Source organism: Elephantulus edwardii, unplaced genomic scaffold (genome assembly GCF_000299155.1).
Source record: "Elephantulus edwardii isolate Elephantulus edwardi_28Jun2011 unplaced genomic scaffold, EleEdw1.0 scaffold00464, whole genome shotgun sequence".
Classification (NCBI taxonomy): domain Eukaryota; kingdom Metazoa; phylum Chordata; class Mammalia; order Macroscelidea; family Macroscelididae; genus Elephantulus; species Elephantulus edwardii.
In genome coordinates this window covers 581535-601694 of record NW_006400214.1, presented here as the reverse complement: position 1 = coordinate 601694, position 20160 = coordinate 581535, and the positions used below count along the sequence as shown (strand labels likewise).

The 20160-nt window shown below is 41.1% G+C and overlaps 1 protein-coding gene across 1 annotated transcript in view; it reads left to right on the top strand.

Annotated features, from left to right (window-relative positions):
- The first annotated feature begins 3296 nt into the window (after positions 1–3296).
- LOC102864875 overlaps positions 3297–20160 on the top strand; it is a 35787-nt gene continuing 18923 nt past the window's right edge. The window contains exon 1 of the mRNA XM_006902877.1: positions 3297–3707. Within this exon, the coding sequence (XP_006902939.1) occupies positions 3297–3707 (411 nt within the window). The remainder of the gene's footprint in view (positions 3708–20160) is intronic.

Here is a 20160-nt window from a genome sequence, read left to right as displayed (position 1 = left end):
TGTCACAATCTAAGAGTCAAAATTTGTTATATATATCTCTGGTCTGGCCACCATCTCAAGTCCTTTGTCCTTGTTTTTCTCGAGTTCACTTCCTGAAAGGACCTCAGGAACAAAGAAGTGACTCTAACTCCTCCTGTATGAACCTTACTCCAATCAGAGTATGCCAAATGTTCAGGCCCCTGCTAATGAGCCCGCTCATTTACAAATTAGCCAATCCCCATGTCGCCATCTCCATCTTATCTCACAAGTTCCCCAATCTCCTTGAAACTCCCTGCCCCTCACTCAGTCTTTGCCACTCCCAGCACCAATAAAAACTCTTGTCTCGAAGTGCTGGGGGCTCTGCCACGTGGCCGCTGCATCTGTGTGTGTGTAGAGTCCTTGCTCGAGAGCTTGTAATGAAATCCCTCATGTTCTTGCATCGATTTCGGCTCCCTCGTGTCCTTTGGGGGACTCGTGATTGTGGCACAACACACTGTATTGGAACCTACTCTTTAACAGCGTCCCAACTAGAAGAATTGGAAAGTCTAATTACTGGGCTATATTGTTGACATGTAGACTCTGACTTTGTGTGTCTGAGGTAGATAACTCACCCAGAATGAACCTTGGTCTCTTCCAAAGTTAAACTCCTTATCCTCAGTTAGGATGTTATCTGAGCTTCTTTCCTCTCTAAGTAAAACAGAAAACAAAGTAGAAGGGAGGATCTTGAAAAGACCACCCTTCTTTCTCTTCTGGGGTGAAAGAACTTAATTTAGTGCAATAAAAAGACCAAATATTTCTGTCCACTCACCCCTAACTAGGGACCCCTCTAAGTTCCCACCTGTCCTGCTCTACCAGGAAACTTCTGAATTTTCCCTCAACACAAGCATATCTTCTTCACTGCTGAAAAAGTTACCCTCGAAAATCTCCCAGAAACAACTCAAGAAAGGTGTAACCAATTACAAGAAATCATGTCAGTTAGCCATTCTGAGTAGGACCACAACATCACTGCAGTGTCCCAATCATTAGATGCTTATCAAGCTTTCCTGTCAGGTCTCCGAGCAACACATAACAATAACAACAATTGAAGTACTGCAGGGTCCAAAAGAATCTCCAGAGGCATTTTTTTGAGAGACTTTGCAAAGCTTTTCAAATGTGGACCTCTTTTTGATCTGACACTTAACCTCACTTTTGTGTCTCAGTCAGCCACAGATACCCATAAAAGGCTCCAGAAGCTTCAGGGGTTTGCTTGTATGAATACGAGTCAATTTTTAGAAATCTTCTGCAATATGTTCATAATCTGCTACTTGCTGTAGACACTGATGTCAATTGCCTGTAAAACACACACAAACTGTTCCACTTGCTATTAGAAAAAACCCAATCTATAAAGTGTCCTTCAAAAGGAAAACAATATGTCAGCAAACAGTTACCTTCTTAAACTTTAAACTCATATGTTACCTAACAACTAACAAACTGGAAAAAATGCTATCCTAACATATTCCAGTGCTGGCCACTGTAAAGCTCCGAGAGTTTCTCAGCGCAGCAAGGTATTGCAGACTCTTAATACCAAAATTTGCAGAGGTAGCAAAGCCACTTTACATAGCTACAGCACACCCAAATCAGCCACTGATCTGGGGTAAGGAAGAGCAATATGCCTTCCATACCCTGAGGCAAAAGTTAGTCAGTTCTTCTGCATTAGCATTGCCAGATGTTAACAAGATCTTTTCACCTTTTTGTCCATGAGAGTTCTAAAGTAGCAAAAGGAGTACTAATCCAGATGCTTACATCTCAAAGCGACTGAACTCAGTTGCCCAGGGCTGGCTGGCCTGCCTCTGGTCAATAGCTGCCACTGCTCTATTAGTAAAAAAGCTGATAAACTCATCTTAGGGCAGAACCTCAACAAAACAACCCAGTATTCCATGCCATTGAAACCCTCTTATCCGGAGCAGGGGAGTAAATGACTGATCTTCACTGCCATTGGAATCCTAACCCTACCCGCTCCTGGATTTGAGAATACAATAGAACATGATTGTAAAGAAGTTCTTGATACTATTTATTCCTCCAGACCAGATCTCGAAGACTGTCCCATCCTAGATGCAGAAACTTTGTTCACTGATGGTAGCAGTTTCATTTATAACAGAACTTGGAAAGCTGGAGCTGCAGTTACCACTACTGTTCTGCTGGCTGAAAACCTACCCCAAGGATCTCAGCCCCAAAACGGAACTCATTGCCCTGATCTAAGCACTCCAGGGAGCTTTATTCTGGCAGCCGTTATGCCTTTGCAACCATGCATGTGCATAAAGAACTCTACAGAGAAAAGGGGCTCCTTATTGCCACTATAAAGATTATTTAAAATGCTTCTGAACAAGCTGTGTGATGGCTGCCAAAGATAACAATAATCCACTGAGAAAAACATTGGGCCGGAGAAGAATCCGTGACAAAAAGAAATCAACTAGCAGATGCCTTGGCCCATCGGGCCTCTCTCAATGCTGAAGCCACACAGCCCACTCCAATCCTTTCAGCCCCTGTCATGCCAAACAATGCTAAATATCTGAAAGCTAAAAAGACTTTGCAAAACAAGAAACAAACAAACAAACGTACCTTAGTCAAAAGAGGGTAAGACCTGCCAGATGCAGGATATTTACCCCAAAGCTGTAGCCAGACAACTAGTAGAAATAAATTTTACTGAACTCAAGCCAGCACCCCTCAGTTATAAATACCTTCCTATAGCCATGTGCACCTTTTCTGGGTTAGTTGAAGCTCTCCCACACACATTAAGATGGCTAAAGAAGTTAAACTTCTTTACAAAATTATGGGAAATAATCCCCTGGTACATGTTGCCACTGTCAATTGGCCCAGAAGATGGCCTAGTTTTTGTGTCTAAAATCTCACGCATAGGGGAGCTCTGGTGGCCTAGTGGCAAGAAGCTGCACTGCAATCCCAGAGGAACACGGTTCGAATCCACCAGATGCTCTGCCGGAGAAGGAGGCGCAATATCCTCCTGTACCAGTCAGATCTGATTTGACAGTACACGCACACAAAATAATAAAAAATAAAAAAAAAAATTTAAAAAAAAAAAATCTCACACACAAACTCCTTCCAAAGCTTTAGGTGTCACCTGGAAACTGCATACAGCCTATAAGCCTCAGAGTTCAAGTAAAGAGCTTCAGTCATTAGGACTGTTTGTCCCAAGCAGAACGGTTTGGTCCATTGGTAGAGTTGGTGTCACCCTCTTGCTTGGGGATTGCGGCTCTTTCCCGAGCGGCTGGAGCGACGCGGAGGTCCAAGAAGCGGCCTGAGATCTCAGCTTTTGGTGAAAAATGGCCCGAACCAAGCAGACTGCGGGGAAATCCACCGTGGGGGGGAAAGCCCCCCGCAAAGAGCTGGCCACCAAGGCGGCCAGGAAGAGCGCTCTGTCCGCCGGCACCGGTGGGGTGAAGAAGCTGCATTGTTACAGGCCCGGGACCGTGGGTATGCGGGAGATCCGCCGTTACCAGAAGTCCACGGAGCTGCTGATCCGGAAGCTGCCCTTCCAGAGGCTGGTGCGGGAGATCGCGCAGGACTTCAGGACGGACTTGAGGTTCCAGAGCGCGGCCATCGGCGCCCTGCAGGAGGCCAGCGAGGAGTACCTGGTGGGCCTGTTTGAGGACACCAACCTGTGTGCCATCCACGCCAAGAGAGTCACCATCATGCCCAAAGACATGCAGTTGGCTCGCTGGATACGGGGTTTTGTAGTAAATTCTGTAAAAAAATAATAATAAAAAAAATTTAAAAAAAAAAAAAGACAAGTAAAGAAAAACAGCAGAACCCTTACAACCACTCTAGTAAAGTTATGCCAAGAAATATAGCCAGACCTATTAAGTAACTCTTATAGATAAGGAACTGCCGGAAGTTCAAGCAGTTCAAGCAGGATTTAGAAGAGGCCGTGGCACCAGGGATAGCATTGCTGATATCAGATGGATCCTGGCTGAACGTAAAGAATTACAGAAGAATGTGTATTTATGCTTTGTAGATTATGCAAAGGTATTTGACTGTGTGTATCATAACAAGTTATGGTTGAAATTGAGAAGAATGGGAATCCCAGAGCACTTAACTGTGCTCATGAGGAACCTATACCTGGACCAGGAGGCTACTGTGCAAACAGAGCAGGAGAACACTGCATGATTTAAAATTTAGAAAGGAGTGTGTCAGGCTGTATTCTCTCTTCATACCTATTCAATCTGTATGCTGAGCAAGTTCTACAAGAACCTGGACTCTATGAAGAGGACATCAATAACCTGCGTTATGCAAATAACACAACCTTGCTTGCTGAAACTGAGGAGGATTTGAATCATTGTTGCAGAAGATCAAGGAATGCAGCTTTCAGTATGGACTGCATTTCAATATCAAGAAAACAAAGATTCTTATCACTGGACTGATAGGCAGCATCATGATGGATGGAGAGGAGATTGAAACTGTCATTAGCTTCATCTTGCTTGGATCCACAACAATACCCTTGGTACCAGCAGTCAGGAAATAAGGAGATGTATTGCACTGGGAAAATCTGTAGTTAGTCCAAATTATTGAGAAGTAATGATGTCAGTTTAAGAACAAAGGTGCATTTGATTCACGCCATGGTCTTTCCAATTACTTTCTATGCATCTGAGAGCTGGACAATGATATCTTGCACTACAGTGCTTGCAAACACAATATGTGTGGTGAGATGGAAGAAGAAAAGATACATCATAAAGAACCAAGTAATGGATTTCTGAACACAACTTATCTGGGTCTGCTACAACCCTGACCATGAAAACTTGAAGGCTCAGTACTTGGAACAGCTACCTGGACAACTAAAACCATTCTTTGTTCCTGGGAAAATTCTCCTAGTTTGCAAGGGGAAAGCTCACTTTTATGGACTCTCTTGCTTATGATGTCTTCAGTCAGAAACACGTGTTTGAACCCAAGTACCTGGATAAATCCCCAAATATAAAGACTTTCATGTGCTGTTTTGAAGCTTTGGAAAAAATAGCTGCATCCATGCAGTCTGACTGCTTCTTCAAGATGCCCATTAACAAGAAGGTGCAGTGGGGTTACAAGAGAGTATGCTGAGCAGGCTCAAATGAGTTACACTGCTTGTCTTTTTCCACTACTTATTCAACGGGGGCCTTGACTTCTGTCTTCTCTGATCTTTTCAATAAATAACATTTAGGCTAGAAAAAATGTTGAGTGTTTTAATCATGAAAGGCTGTTGGATTTTGTCAAAGGCCTTTTCTACATCAATTGATAGGATCATGTGGTTCTTGTTCTTTGCTTTGTAATGGGATGAATTACACTGATTGTTTTCTTTTGTTGAACCATCCTTGCATACTTGTAATGAATTCCACTTGGTCATGGTGAATTATTTTGTTGATGTACTGTTGGATCCTATTGGTCAAAATTTTATTCAAGATTTTTGCATCTATGTTCATGAGAGAAATCAGCCTGTAGTTTTCTATTTTGGTGGTGTCTTTACCTGACTTTGGTATCAAGGATATGTTTGCTTCATAGAATGAGTCTGCGAGAATTCCATCTTTTTCTCTTTTCTGAAATACTGTATGTAGAATTGGTGACAATTCTTTTCTGAATGTTTGATAAAATTCACTTGTAAAACCATCTGATCCAGGGTGCTTTTTTTTTGGCTGGAAGTTATTTTATTACCTTTTCAATTTTTTATTTTGTAATGGGTCTGTTGAGATGTTTAATCTCAGTATGCATCAGTTTAGGTAGATTGTGAGTTTCTAAGTATTTGTCCATCTCCTCTAGGTTTTCTTATTTGTTTGAGTATAGTTTTTCATAATATTCCATTGTTAACCTTTTTCTTTTAGTTGGTTTTGTTGTGTCATTGTCCCTTTTATCTATCTATTATTTGGATTATTTGTGTCTTTTATTTCTTTTCCTTTGTTAGTTTTGCTAGTGGTTTGTCAATTTTCTTTACCTTTTCAAAAACTCAACTCCTGGTTTTGCTGATTGTTTCAATTGTTTTTCTATTTTCTATTTAATTTATTTCTGTCCTAATTTTTATAATTGCAGGGTTTTAGAGGCTGTCAGGTTTTCTTGCTGTTCTTTTTCAATTTGTTGGAGATGTTGGGTTCGAAAGTCAATGATCTTTTTTTCCTTTTTTTTATATGTTTGCTTAATGTTATAAATGGACCTCTAATTACTTCTTTGGCTTTTCCTCAGAGGTTTTGGTAAGTTGTGTTTTCAATGTCATTTGTTTCAAGAAACGTTTACTTTCATTATTTATTTCTTCTCTTATCCACTCATGTTCAAACAAGGTGTTATTCAGCTTCCAAATGTATGGGGAGTTTTTTTCTCCTTTATCCTCTTGGTATTAATTTCTGGTTTTGTAGCATTGTGGTCTGAGACGATGCTTTGTATTACTTCTATGTTTATTAATGCTTGCTTTAATGCTTGCATGACCTAAAATGTGATCTCTTCTGGAGAATGTCTGCACTTTTTTTGGATGCCTTAGCCTATATAGATCTATGAAATCGAGTTGGTTTATTGTGTGATTTAATTCTTCAGCATCTTTGTTGGGTTTCTTTCTGGTAGGGTAGTTCTATCTTTTCTTGAGATTGGTCTCATACTACCATACTATTGTCTATTTCTTTTTTCAGTTTTGTTAGTGTTTGTTTTGTATATTTTGCACCTCTATCATGTGGTGCAGAGATATTTATTATTGTTATTTCCTCTTGTTCTATTGACCCTGTAAGCATTATGTAGTGACATTCCTTGTCCGTTGTGATGGTTTTTGCACGTAAATCTCTTCTATCAGATTAATATTGCTACTCCTGCTTTTTTCTGGTTGTCATTTGCTTGGTATAGTTTCTTTTCACCCTTTTATTTTTAATCTTTCATTATCTTCACTTTTCAGGCCTGTCTTTTGTACACAGCATATTGATGGGGTTTGTGTTTGATTTTTTTATCCAAAATGCTACTCTTTTTCTCTTCAGTGATACATTTTAGCCATTCACATTCAGCATAATTATTGAGAGGAAAGCTTTTATTGCTATCATTTTGTTGAATTCTTTTTGGTGTTGTTGGTGGTTACTTTGGTCCATCCTGCTTTCTGTGGCACCTCTGTAAGAAGGATGTTTCTCAGTGTTTCCTGCAATGCTTGTCTTGTTTTTACAAACTCCCTTAGGTTCTGCTTTTCTTAGAATATCTTGCTCTCGCCTTCATATTTGATGGTCAGTTTTGCTGGGTACAATATTCTTGGGTGGTGACAGTTTTATTCTTTGAATGTTTGGTATATGGCATTTTCACTGTCTTCCTGCTCATATGGTTTCTTCTGAGAAATCAGCACTTAATCTTATTTGCTCTCCCTTATGGATTACTCTTTGTTTCTCCCTAGCTGCTTTCTGAATTTTCTACTTATATTTGGTTATGGCCTATTCGACTATGATATGCCTTGGTATTTTTCTTTGGGGGTCTATTCTATATGGTGTTCCCTTAGCTTCTTGAATATATAGTCTCTCATTCTTCAATATACCTAGAAAATTTTTCTTCTACTAATTCTTCCACAAATTTCTTGGTGCCTTTATCTGCTTCTTCCTGTTCTGAGATTCTCATTATGCACATGTTATTCTTCTTGATGGTGTCCTACATTATTCTCAGGCTTTCTTCTTTGTCCTTCATTTTTTATTCTGCTTTTTTCCCTAGCAGATCAGTGGTGATAATTTAGCTTCTATTTTGCAGGTTCTGTGTTCCATCTCTTCAACTCTGTCTATATGTCTCTCAATAATGTTGACAGCATCTGAAACATTGGTTCTCATATTCTGGATTGCGATTTCTTGTTTTTCCAGAGCCTCTAATGCCTTATTTGCTTTATCTGCATTGTCTTGGATTGGTTTGTTGTTGTTTTTTAAGTTCTTATCAATTTTTGCCTGTAGAGTCCTGTAATTCTTTGAGTTTGTCTTTCACTCATTGAAAATATCCAGTCATTGTATTTTTTAAATTTTGTGTCAGAAGGCTCCATCAGATTTTTTGGCTTCAGGAAATCCATAGATATTATGTCACTTTTCGGGGGGTTTGTGATATCTTGTTTTGGGTTTGTGTAGGGTGTGAGGTAGTCTGCTCCTTCTGTGACATTGCTGTGGTAGAGTTTTCATTCCTGAGGCCTTAGCACCTTCTTGGTCTGGAAAACTTTGGCTTAGGAAGTCACTGCTCCAGGGGAGAGCAGGGCACCCACCCTGCCTGAGTTTCTCTCTGAGCTTCTGACTCAAGGGAATAATTGCTTCAGTTGGGGAGAGATATGTCCTGTGAGTTAGCAGTCTGCTCTGTAAGGCAACTGCTGCAGCTAAGCTAGGCAGGTCCAAGGTGCCCAAGGCTAAAGGCAGCCCAAGCTCTGGAAGGGGAGAAGAAATGGGATTACCTGTGATATTGCTATCTCTGGCACAGTTCATAGGCAACAGGGTGTCCAGGTGGTGAGCAGGAGCATACCAGCAGCAGGGCTGTGGGGGCAAGTCCTCCAGACAGTGGGGTTCGGACGTGCAGGGAGCTGGGAGGAGCATCCAGGTGGTGGGGCCAGGTCCTCTAGGCAGTGGGTTTGGGGGTCCAGGTGATAGGACCAGGATCACCAGACAGAGAGGCCAAGGCCTCCAGGTAGAAGGGCCAAGGACTTTCAGGAAGCAAGGCCATGAACCTTCAGGCAGTGGGTCCTCAGTCTAGTGCTCCAGGTAGAAGAGCAGTTCAGGCCACACTGAGAACTTTTACACACATATACCTTATTAATTGACTTGAACAGATTCATGGCTGCTGACAACATGTGCAGTGGCTCTATCTGCCTACTTTCAAATAACTGCACAAAAATAGTAAGCAATGTTTCCTCCTCTTATTGTAATCGCATCCTTTTCTTGTCAAATTTGGGGGTATTCTTCATCTGTGGCAACTCAGCTTACAGCTGCTTTGAGACAAACTGGAATGGAGTCTTCATACATGCCTTCCTCACCCTGAAATTACTATACTCACAGATACACAAATTCAAAATACCCTCTCATACCCAAAACATCCCCCTACAGTAAGCAAAACAAAAAAATAGTCCATTGTTGCTCCTATACTCCTAGGAGCAAGTCTAGCAGCAGTTATAGGGACAAGTGTAGGGGAAATTTTGAACAGCAACTCACTTTTATTACAAACTTTCCCAAGAACTAAATGAAGATATGTAGCAAGTAGCTGATTCATTTATTTCGTTACAAAGACATTTAGAATCTTTACCAGTCATCTCTCTTCAAAATCAGTGGGGCATTAAGTTTACTAACTACTGAGAAAGAAGGAATCTGCCTCTTCCTAGGAACCAATGTGAACCAATCAGGAGTAGTCACAAGAAAGGTGAAAGAATGTTAAGAACGAATATAGTGAAGACAGTGGGAGATAGGAAACCAACAGAAATTTTTCTCCTCTCTTGAAGATTGGCTATTCTAGCTTCTCCCCTTCCTCAGCCTTCTTATGGTAATTTTTTAAAAAATCTTAATGTTTGGTCCTGGTCTTGTGCAATTTCTCTCTAGTTTTCTACAGAAGCGGATAAAAGCCTTTGCCAAACACAGTTTGTAAACTCCTCTTATTACCAACACGGTACCAGTCATTACCCTCCATCACCACATCTACCAACTCTGCTGCTGCCTAAAACCAACAGCTTTCCCCTCCTTTATTTGTCTTCCCCATTCATCAGGAAGTAGTTACAGAAGAGAACCTCAATGACCCAACCATATAACAAATGACTGGAATGTTAGGGCCATGGAGCTGTTCTGCCTCCCTTTCCCAGAATAGCCACAAACATGATCAAACCACATGAAGCAGCAGCTGTAACTCTGTTTATCTCTGTTAAGGCCACAAAGCTATTCCTTATCGTTTTCCCAAGAATAACTGTCTAAAACCCCTGAGTTGCTTCCTTATCTTGTAACAAGATAAGGAAGATAAGGCCTACAACCCCCCTGCCCAATTTCTTTGTAACACAACAAAAACCCTCACTCTGCCTGGCAGTTTCTCCTCAATAAACTTTCTTTTTTGGCCTGAACTGGGTTCTGTCCTTCCTCAGTGACCTTACAGAAACAACATCTAGAAAGAAAATCAACAAGGTAACAGAGAGCCTAAACCACACTATAAACAACTAAACACTTATGAGAACATGTCAACCAACAACAGCACAATCAATATATGATCTATTCCAGTGCACATTCTCCAAGGTGGGCCACATATTCAATAACAAAGCAAATATCAATAAACTAAAAAACATTTAAATTCTACAAGGTATTTTCTCTAACACAGTGAAGTAAAGCTAGAAATCAATCACATACATAATACACAAACCAGAAAAATCCCTTGAAAATACAAAAACATATAGAAATTTGGCTCTACATTTTATCTACCACTGGATCAAGGAAGAAATCAAAGGATAAAAAACAAATTTCTTAGAGTCAACTAGAAATAAAAGCAAAAAATACTAAAACCTACATTTGCTGTATAGTAATGACAGTACTCAACATACTCAAAGTTGAGCATGTTATTATGAGGAGTCAGACCCTGAAGAAAGACATCATGCTTAGGAAAGTGGAGGGTCAGTGAAGGAAGAGAAGACCCTCAGTGAGATGAATTGACACAGTGACTGTAACAATGGGCTCAAGTGTAGCAGAAATGATGAGAATGGCAGATCTGATGTTCATAATGTCTCTATGAGTCATCAGTACCTAACAACAACAACAACATCAAAGGCATTACTCAGGGGACAACTTAGAGCAATAAATGCTTACATTTAAAAAGATAAATGACCTTAAATAAAAAACCTAACTGTACAAATTGAGGAACTAGAAAAGAGATCAAACTAAGCCTAAACCTCCTAGAAGAAAGAAAATAACAAAAAACAGAACAGAATAAAATTGAAACCAGATAAACAATGGATAAAATCAACAAAAGTGGAAATTGATTCTTTGCAAATATCAATGAAATTGACAAACCTTTGGCTGGATTGACAAAGGAGTGGGGTAGGTCAAGAGAATAAACATAATCAAACAAAATAAGAAATAGAAGAGGCAAAGCTGTGAATTACCCCAAAAAAGAAAAAGAGCTATTTAATATTATTAACAACTGTATGGCAACAAACTGGAAAATCTGGATCAATTAAATCTTAGAAGCACCACACAACTTAAGCAAACTAACTCAGAGAAAATAGAAAATCTCAAAAGACCCATAATAAGTGAAGATATTTAATCATCAATTGACCCTCCAACAAAAGAGGGGCAAAGCCTTGAACTAGAGGCTCTGCTTAGGAATTTAGAGTAGAACTGACACTAATCCTGTTTAAACTCTTACAAAACACAAAGAATGAAGAAATAATCCTTAATTCATTCTATGAAGCAAATAAAGACATCACAAGAAAATTACAGGGCAATATCCTTTATGAATAAAGTTGCCAACATGCTCAATAAAATACTAGTGAACAGAAGTCAATAGCATGTTAAATGATTCATATATCATGACCAAGTGAGATTTGTTTCAAGAAAGCAGGGATGGGCCTGCTCATTCATCTGCCTGCCCAACATGGACCACCCAGCTGCAGCCAGCACATCAAGGAGACTTTGGACTTCTGCTTTGACAGATTCATTGAGGAGAGTACCACCCTACTGAATCAAAATCTCTTTTGAAATTTACAACTCCAAAGAAGGACTTAGTCTACCACTACTGGATCACCACCATATAGAATACAAAATCCCACTGCCCATAGACAATTGGCTGAGAAAATTGCCACAGAACATGTAAGAAAAATTATTCAGGGTCTCATAAGAATGATCTCTCAGGAGTCAGGTCCAAGATGGAGGCGGTTGAGGAATCAGCATAAGGAGCTGGAGGAGCGGCAAGCTACATAGAAACAGGCCACCAGAGAGACCTACTTGGCGTGCAGAGACCCATGAGGTGGGGCGCGGACAGTAGGAATTTGAGTCAGAACTTTTATTAAAATAATTCGTTGGGAGCCACAGGGCCGCAGCAGAAGCCACCAGCTGAATCCTAGCCAGAAGCTCCCAGCTGAACCGCTGCGGGACCCACCCGCCAGGAGCAAGCAGGTACTTTGGGGAACAAACTGCTGCCTGGCTTGACCACATGAGACTCCTTAACTCAGGCAACAGGGAGGTCCTGGGCCCCTCGAGGGAGGTGAGAAGCCACTTCCAGAAGGGAACAACAGGCTTCCTCCTTGGTTGCTCAGGTACTTTGGGGAACAAACTGCTGTCTGGTTTGATCACGCGGGAACAAAAATATATAGGTGCTCAAAACATTGCTCTGGATCAATGTGGATATTTGAGAGCCACAGGAGCTTCAAGCATCAGCGGGGTAAAGCGAGCCTCAGTGGGGTACGGTGAGCCACAGTAAGGAGCAGCAAGCTGCAGCAGGGAGCAGGAAGCTGCAGCGGGACCCACCCACTGAGAGGAGGGATGGGTAGGGAGGAAAGTGTGCAACAATGAATGAATGAAAATCCAAAGTCTCTGTAAACTTTCATTAAAATTAATAATAATATAAAAGAAAAAATAAATAGACTAGGCAGGGACTATTTTAGAGATACCTAACGGTATAGTGTGTTTCGTGTTGGACTGAAATAGAGATTCAAATCCATCAACCAAGCAGTCCCGTTGGCAGCGTGTTGAGGGTTTTTGATATTTTAGTCAGAGGAACTTTGGAGGTGTAGCGTGTTACGTGTTGGGTTTCTAATGGAAAGGTGCCTTGGAAACTCGGGGATGGTTGCCCTTAGTCAGAATGAACTCCACAGCAGGGAGTTTGGTTTCCGTTTATTTTAGATAGATTTCCTGGATTAATCAAGCAGCTACGGTGCTTAGCTGCTAACTCAAGGGTGAGGGTTCAAGTACACCCAGAGGCACTTCAAAAGAAAGATCTGTCAATCTGTTTCTGAGAAAATCAGACATGGAAAACCCTCCGCCTTTACTCTGACGTTCATGGAGTCCTCACAAATCGAGGTCAACTTGATGGTGACCAGTAGTATACTTTACACATTCTTTTACAACTTGCTTTTATTCTCAATAGTATATTTTAAAAATGTATTCATACTGATACATGATGCTCTTATTTATCAATCCTTAACGACTACTGCTTGATATTTTCTTATATTTATCTATTAAAGTGGATTTTGTTTGGTTTTTTCTTTAAAAAAAAAAAAAAGAATGGTCTTTCCTCTCAACCAGAAAGTCAAAACCATCTTGAGCCTGGGAGGAGAGACCTCTTGCTAATTAGAGGTGGATCTGTATTAATTTTCAGTTTAGTGCCTGAGGGCACTAACAGGCTCAGGGAGAGGGGGAAGAATTGGCATACAATATAAAGCTGTCATTGTTATTAGGTGCCTTGAAGTCCAGTACAACTAATAGCAACCCCATGAACAACAGATCTGAACCTTGTCCTATCCTGTACTATCCTCACCATCTCTGACACACTTAAGTCCATTGTTGCAGTCATGTGTCAATCCATCTCATTGAAGATCTTCCTTTCTTTTTCTGATCCTCTACTTTTCCAAGCATGATGCCCCTTTCGAAGAAATAGCCTGTCCTAGAAACATGCCCAAAGTATGTTTCACCATCCTTGCCTCCAAGGAGCACTCTGACTGCACTATTCCCAAGACATGTCTGGATTTTTTAGCATTCCATAGGACATTCAGTGCTCTTCTCCAACACCTCAACTCAAAAGCATCAAAATTCCTTCTGTCACCCTTATTTATTATCCAGCTATCAAATGCAAATGGTTGAAAAGACCAGAGCCTGAAATAGGTGCACCTTAGTCTTCAAAGTGACATCATTACTCCTCAGTAATTTAGAGAGAATCCTGACACCAGACTTTCCCAATGAAATACATATTCTGATCTCCTGACTGCTGGTACCATGGTGTTGATTGTGGATGCAAGTAATATTAAATAGTTGACAATTTCAACCTTTTCTCCACTTATCATGATATTATCTATTGGTCCAGCAGTGAGGATTTTTGTCTTCTTGATGTTGAGATGCAATCAAGAATGGAAGGCTATAGTCTTGGGTCCTCTACAAAAGTATTTCAAGGGAGCTCTGGTGGCCTAGTGGCAAGAAGCTGCACTGCAATCCCAGAGGAGAGGCGGGCAGTTCAAATCCACCAGATGCTCTTCTGGAGAAGGAAGGTCAATCTCCTCCTGGGTCAGTCAGATCCAATTTGAAGGTAAATAAGCACACACAAAATAATAAAATAAAATTTTTTTAATGACTCATCTTTAAAAAGTCTTTCAAGTCCTCCTCACTCTCAGCAAGCAAGGTTGTTTCATCCGCATAGCACAAGTTGTTGATAAGTCTTCCTCCAACTTGATGCAAAATTCTTCTTCATAGAGTCCAGCTCCACAGATGGTTTGCTAAGTATACAGATTGGATGTTGCCAGGAGGGACGGGTCCTTGGAGAGGGACATCATGCTTGGGAGGGTGGAGGGACAGCGCAGGAGGGGAAGACCCTCTATGAGATGGATTGATTTGTTGACTAGGGTAATCGGGATGGGTGTTTCAGAGGCAGTGCGGTTGGCGCAGGATAGAGCAGGGTTTAGGGCTGTTGTGCATAGGGTCGCTATGAGTCGAAAACGACTCGACGGCACATAACAACAACAACAGATTGGATATGGAGAAAGGATACAATCCTGTGACTTCAACCTGCCATGTCACCACGGGCCTCAACTCAGGCCAGAGAAGGCCATACCATTAAATTAGTGTACTTGTGTTTTAAAGAGGAAATGATCATGCTCCTCAAATTGTTTTGTCCTGGATTTTTTTTTTGTGAGAAAAATTTATATTTAGAATTAGCCCGCTGGACTCAGTTTAGATGATCCCAATTTTGTTGGCAACATCCAAAGCATCATAGTCAGGAGCAAGTTGAACACAGGCCTTCTTCTCTCCTTCAGGCCTAATCAAAGTGTAGACCTTAGCCACATCAGTGTCATAGAGCTTCTTTACAGCTTGTTTAATTTGGTGCTTGTTGGCCTTGACATCCAAAATGAACACAAGTGTGTTGTTATCTTCTATCTTCTTCATAGCTGACTCAGTGGTCAGGGGAATCTGATGATGGCATAGTGGTCAAGCTTGTTTCTCCTGGGGGGTGCTCTTCCGGGGGGTATTTGGGCTGCCTTCGGAGTCTCAGCATCTTAGGCTACCGGAAGGTGGGTGACGTGTGGTTCTTCTTCTCTTTTTTTGGCTGTGGATGCCCTACAGGACTGCCTTCTTGGCCTTTAATGCCTTTGCTTTGGCTTCAGTTTTGGGAGGGGCAGAAGCTTCCTTCTTCGCTTTTGGCGCCATCTTTGTAGAAAGGCTGTCCTGGACTTTTTATAGGACTCTATCTTTTTATAGGAAAGTAAACAAAGGAACAATTATAGTGTTTCCTCACTGGTAGTTTCAAAGCATCAGTGAGAATTTACAGAATTCTCTTATTTGTAGTTCAGAACATTGGCTAGAATGTACAAAAGTGGAAGTGGATGTTACTCTCTTAGTTTAGGGAAGTTAGGATGGTTGTCTTACCAAGTTAGAGCCCCTCTGGCCCTTCAGATATGGAGGCATCCCTACTGAGCTTCTCTCATTCCTTAGGCTCCTCTCTCAGACCCACAGAGACAGGGATTCAGAAATTCATTGACCCAGCAAGCAGACACAGAGCCCATTAGGTGAGCCTGTTCCTGACTGCACTATTCTTGTTGCAGACCCCAAAACACATTAGACTAATTATTCATGTTGTTAGTAGGTGTCATTGAGTCAATCACAAGTCATAGTGATTCTATAAGTAATAGACCAAAAACTTTCCCTATCCAGTCTTTGATATAGTTAAGTGTATTGATACAGTCAGTGTGTTGATCCATCTCAGAGATGGTCTTCCTCTCCTTTGCTGACCCTCTATCTTTCCAAGCACAATGTCTTTTTTTAAAGATTGGCCATTCCTAATTGAAGGTCCAAATTCACTATGAAGTCCAGAAACATTAGTCATTGTTGTGTACCATCAAGTCAGAACTGACCCATATCTGATCCTTCAAGTGGGTTTTCAGAAGCAGTTAATTGCACAGGAAGGGATTGCACATTTTTCTCCTGTGAGTGTATAGCAAACATGCATTATTTAAAATGTGCACTTCAGTGAAAGCTGCTTGGGCTTAATGTAGCATAAACCCCTAACAAAGAGAAGGGTAGAGTATTTATCCATTCTATGTTGGCTGGTAGTCACAGAACTTTCAAGAGACTAGGGTCATTTTCCATTTTGTCAGCATTGTCTGTTTAAATTGTCTCCTGGAATGGATCATAAAACCATGTTTAGGGGTAAGCATTATTTACTATTTCCTGGAACACACAGACATATTCGAGTAGGACCAGAGGTCGGCAAAATGGAATCACTTTGGTTTCCACCTTATATTCCCAATTTAAAGGAAAGGACTCTACGTCTATCAATACTCTGTCTTCACTGGTCCCTGCCAAATCTTTCCCATTTCCTTTACCCCCTCCTCCCACCTACCAAATTGAAAAGACAAGGTAATGATGGGAATAATCCAATGGTGATTAATTTTATAAAACATAATACATGAGAATGATTGTATGAAATACAATGTGAATGAAGAATAATGTGAAACACAATGTATACAAATTTTGTAAGCAAACCAACATAAAATAATTTTTAAAAGGAGGGGAAGGGATGAAGATATTAAAAAAACTACTTCCTAATCCACCAGATGCTCTGCTGAATAAAGAGGAACAATTTCCTCCTGTACCAGTAAGATTTGATTTGACGGTACACATACACAAATAAGAAAATAAAATTTTAAAAAACCTAATAACAATCTGCGTTATGCGGATGACACAACCCTGCTTGCTGAAACTGAGGAGGACCTGAAGCGCCTGCTGCAGAGTGTCAAGGACTGCAGCCTACAATATGGATTGAGGCTCAATGTCAAGAAGACAAAGATTCTCACCACTGGACCAATTGGCAGCATCAGGATGGATGGTGAAGAGATTGAGATTGTACACAGCTTTAGTTTGCTTGGCTCCATAGTCAACAGTCTTGGCACCAGCAGCCAGGAAATTAAAAGACGTATTGCCATGGGAAAGTCTGCTGTTAGGGACCTCTCCAAAGTGCTGAAGAGCAGTGGTGTCTCTCTGGAGACTAAGGTGCGTCTGATACAGGCCATGGTCTTCGCAATTACCTGTTATGCATCAGAGAGTTGGACAATGACCAAGGAGGATAGAAGGAGAATCGATGCCTTTGAGCTGTGGTGCTGGAGAAGAGTATTGAGAATACCATGGACTGCCAGGAAAACAAACAGATTTGTCCTGGAGAGGATTAAACCGGGTGGCTCCTTGGAGGCAAGGATTCTGAGGCTCTGTCTAACTTACTTTGGACATGTTGTGAGGAGAGACCGGTCCTTGGAGAGGGACATCATGCTTGGGAGGGTGGAGGGACGGCGCAGGAGAGGAAGGCCCTCTATGAGGTGGATTGATTCAGTGACTGGGATAATTGGGATGGGAGTGTCAGAGACAGTGCGATTGGCACAGGACAGAGCGGAGTTTAGGGCTGTTGTACATAGGGTCGCTATGAGTCGCAGGCGACTCGACGGCACATAACAACAACAACAACAATTAAAAAAATTTTTAAAACCCTACTTCCTGCTAAAATGAGTCAAAGTCAAAACAGAGGTCTTGTGTCAAAGGGGGTTTTAGATGGAATTGGTTGGTATTGAAAGCTGGTTAACAGGAATTGTCCTGTGGTGCAGTTGTTAAGGCTTCAATTTTTTAATTTAAAAAATTGAGAAAAACTTTTGGGGTACCTAGTCCAAATATGAGAACTAGGAATAGAATAACTAAGGGATTTGCGAAAGGGAGTAGCTAGGTAAGTTTTGGTAAGTAATTTTAAAAATAAACAGCCATAGCCTGCCCCCTTTGGTTTTTATAATATTGGTGTAGCAATTATGCTTAGTCATACATCCTTTTGATATTTCAGCTAGGCCTGGATAATTGATGTATGTGCAACAATTTCTATTTATAACTGCACATATTTCTGCTAAAAGAAAATGTAAAGCTAAGTGATTATCAAGAATCATGTCGGCTAGCGAGTTAAGAGAGATGGAGAGGCCAGGCAGTGCATTGGCTATGCTAGTGAAGAGTTTTACAATACTTGCTGTTAAGTCACATAGAGTCTTCTCATGGTAAGTAAAGCTGCCCCAGGGGGCCACTGCTGAAATGGTGGTGGCCATGACACCTGAATTTATTAAAATGAAGGGTGGCTTTTGGCAGCGATGGCTGGGTTGACTGAGTGCATATGTATTATTGATAATAGAGATGTGAGAGGGGCAAGAGAGAATAAGGTGCAGTCACCTCTATGTAGGGAGTTGTCTAGTACTGAAAGGATATTTGCTTCTTGTCATGAGAAGAAGTTGTAGACGGTGCCATATAGCCAGGTTAAGGCTTGTGTGAGAGCTAAAAGTTCTGCTTGTTGGAAGGTGCTGTTGAGTGACAATGTTTAAATCTCTATGATGAAGGTAGAGGAGATAGATAACAATATATGCTGCTCATTGGCCCTGGGGAGAGGAAAGGGTGCTCCCACTGATAAACCACATATGGTCAGCATGTGATTGCATGTGAAGGGAGAATAGTGGAGTTCAATGATATCATGGCAGCTGTGTTGAACAGAAGATTGATTAGTGATGGGGAGAAGGGAAGCAGGGTTTAAAGATGTGGGTTTTCCTGGGAAAGATGTGGAGACTGGAGGAAGAGATTTGTTGGTTTAGAGAAGGAGGGAGGCAACTGAGGGCCTTTTGAGAGGAGAGGTCTTGAAGGTTATGGGGTGAGTAAACAATTGTGGGAGAAAAAAAATTGTCAGTTTTGTAGATTCTTATACTAAAATGGCAGCTGCAGCTAGTGCTCTTAGGCAAGGACACCAGCCTTCAACAGTGGGACCTAGTTGTTTGGACAAGTAGGACATGACCTTATATGAAGGACCATACATTTGAGTGAAAATTCTTAGAGCTGTGTGCTGTTGTTCATCCATATAGAGATGAAAAAGTTTGGAGTGGGTGGGTAATGGCAGAACAGGAGATGTGGAGGGTGCCTTTTTTAGAGTTTTAAAAGGAAGCTTGGATGGGGAAATCTGGATCTAGGGGTTCATGGAGGTTGTCATGTGTGGTAAGAAATAAAGGCTTTGCTATGGAGGTGTACGTAAGAAGGTATACATTGTCTGAAAAAGCCAACTAACCTAAGGAATGAGAGTAGAGTACATTTAGTAGTAGGGATAGGATAATGTATAAGAAGCTCAAGAATAATGACTTAACTGGTTTTGGGACAGTTAGGCTTTTTGGAGGGAGATGCAATAACCTTTATCTGTTAAAAAGCTGAGGAGGTGTGAGGTGTGTTGCTCTGAGGAGGAGATCATCAACATACTATAAGAAGGTAGAGCATTTGAGGTGTTCTTGGAAGTAAGGACAGATCATGGGCTAGAGCCTGTCCAAAAAGATGTGGGCTGTCCCAGAAACTCATGGCAGAACAAATCAGGTTAATTGATGAGAGATGTGTGTGTTGGGTTATGTTCATGTGAAAGTGAAGAGGGCTTGTGATTGAGGGTTCAACAAGATAGTAAAAAATGTGTCTTTATGATCTGAGACTGAGAAATACTGAATGGAAGAGGGAATAAGAAGAAGTAGAATATAAGGATTAGGAAATACAAGGTGGAGGGGTTGTGCAATACAATTCATAACATGAAGGTCATGGACTAATCTATAGGACCTATGAGGTTTCTTTACTGGGAGGATTGGGGTGTTATAGGGAGAGTTGATGAAGGTTAGGATTCCCTTTTTTGAGAAAATAGTGAATCATAGGTTTGAGGCTATGGGCTGTGTTAGTGTACATCAACCATTCAGGCTGCCCAGCAATGACAGCTGTTGAATATTAAGCTGAATCTGAAATCATATGGCCTATAACAAATTCAAAGCAATCTTCATGCTAATTAATTATTATTTTTTTTTGCTAATTAATTCTTGAGTTTCATCCACCTTGCAGGCAATGTTCCTGGCTTCGTCTGACATACTTTAGACATGTTGCAAGGAGAGACGGGTCTTTGGAGAGGGACATCATGCTGGGTAGAGTAGAGGGACAGCGCAGGAGGGGAAGACCCTCTATGAGGTGGATTGATTCAGTGACTGGGGTAATC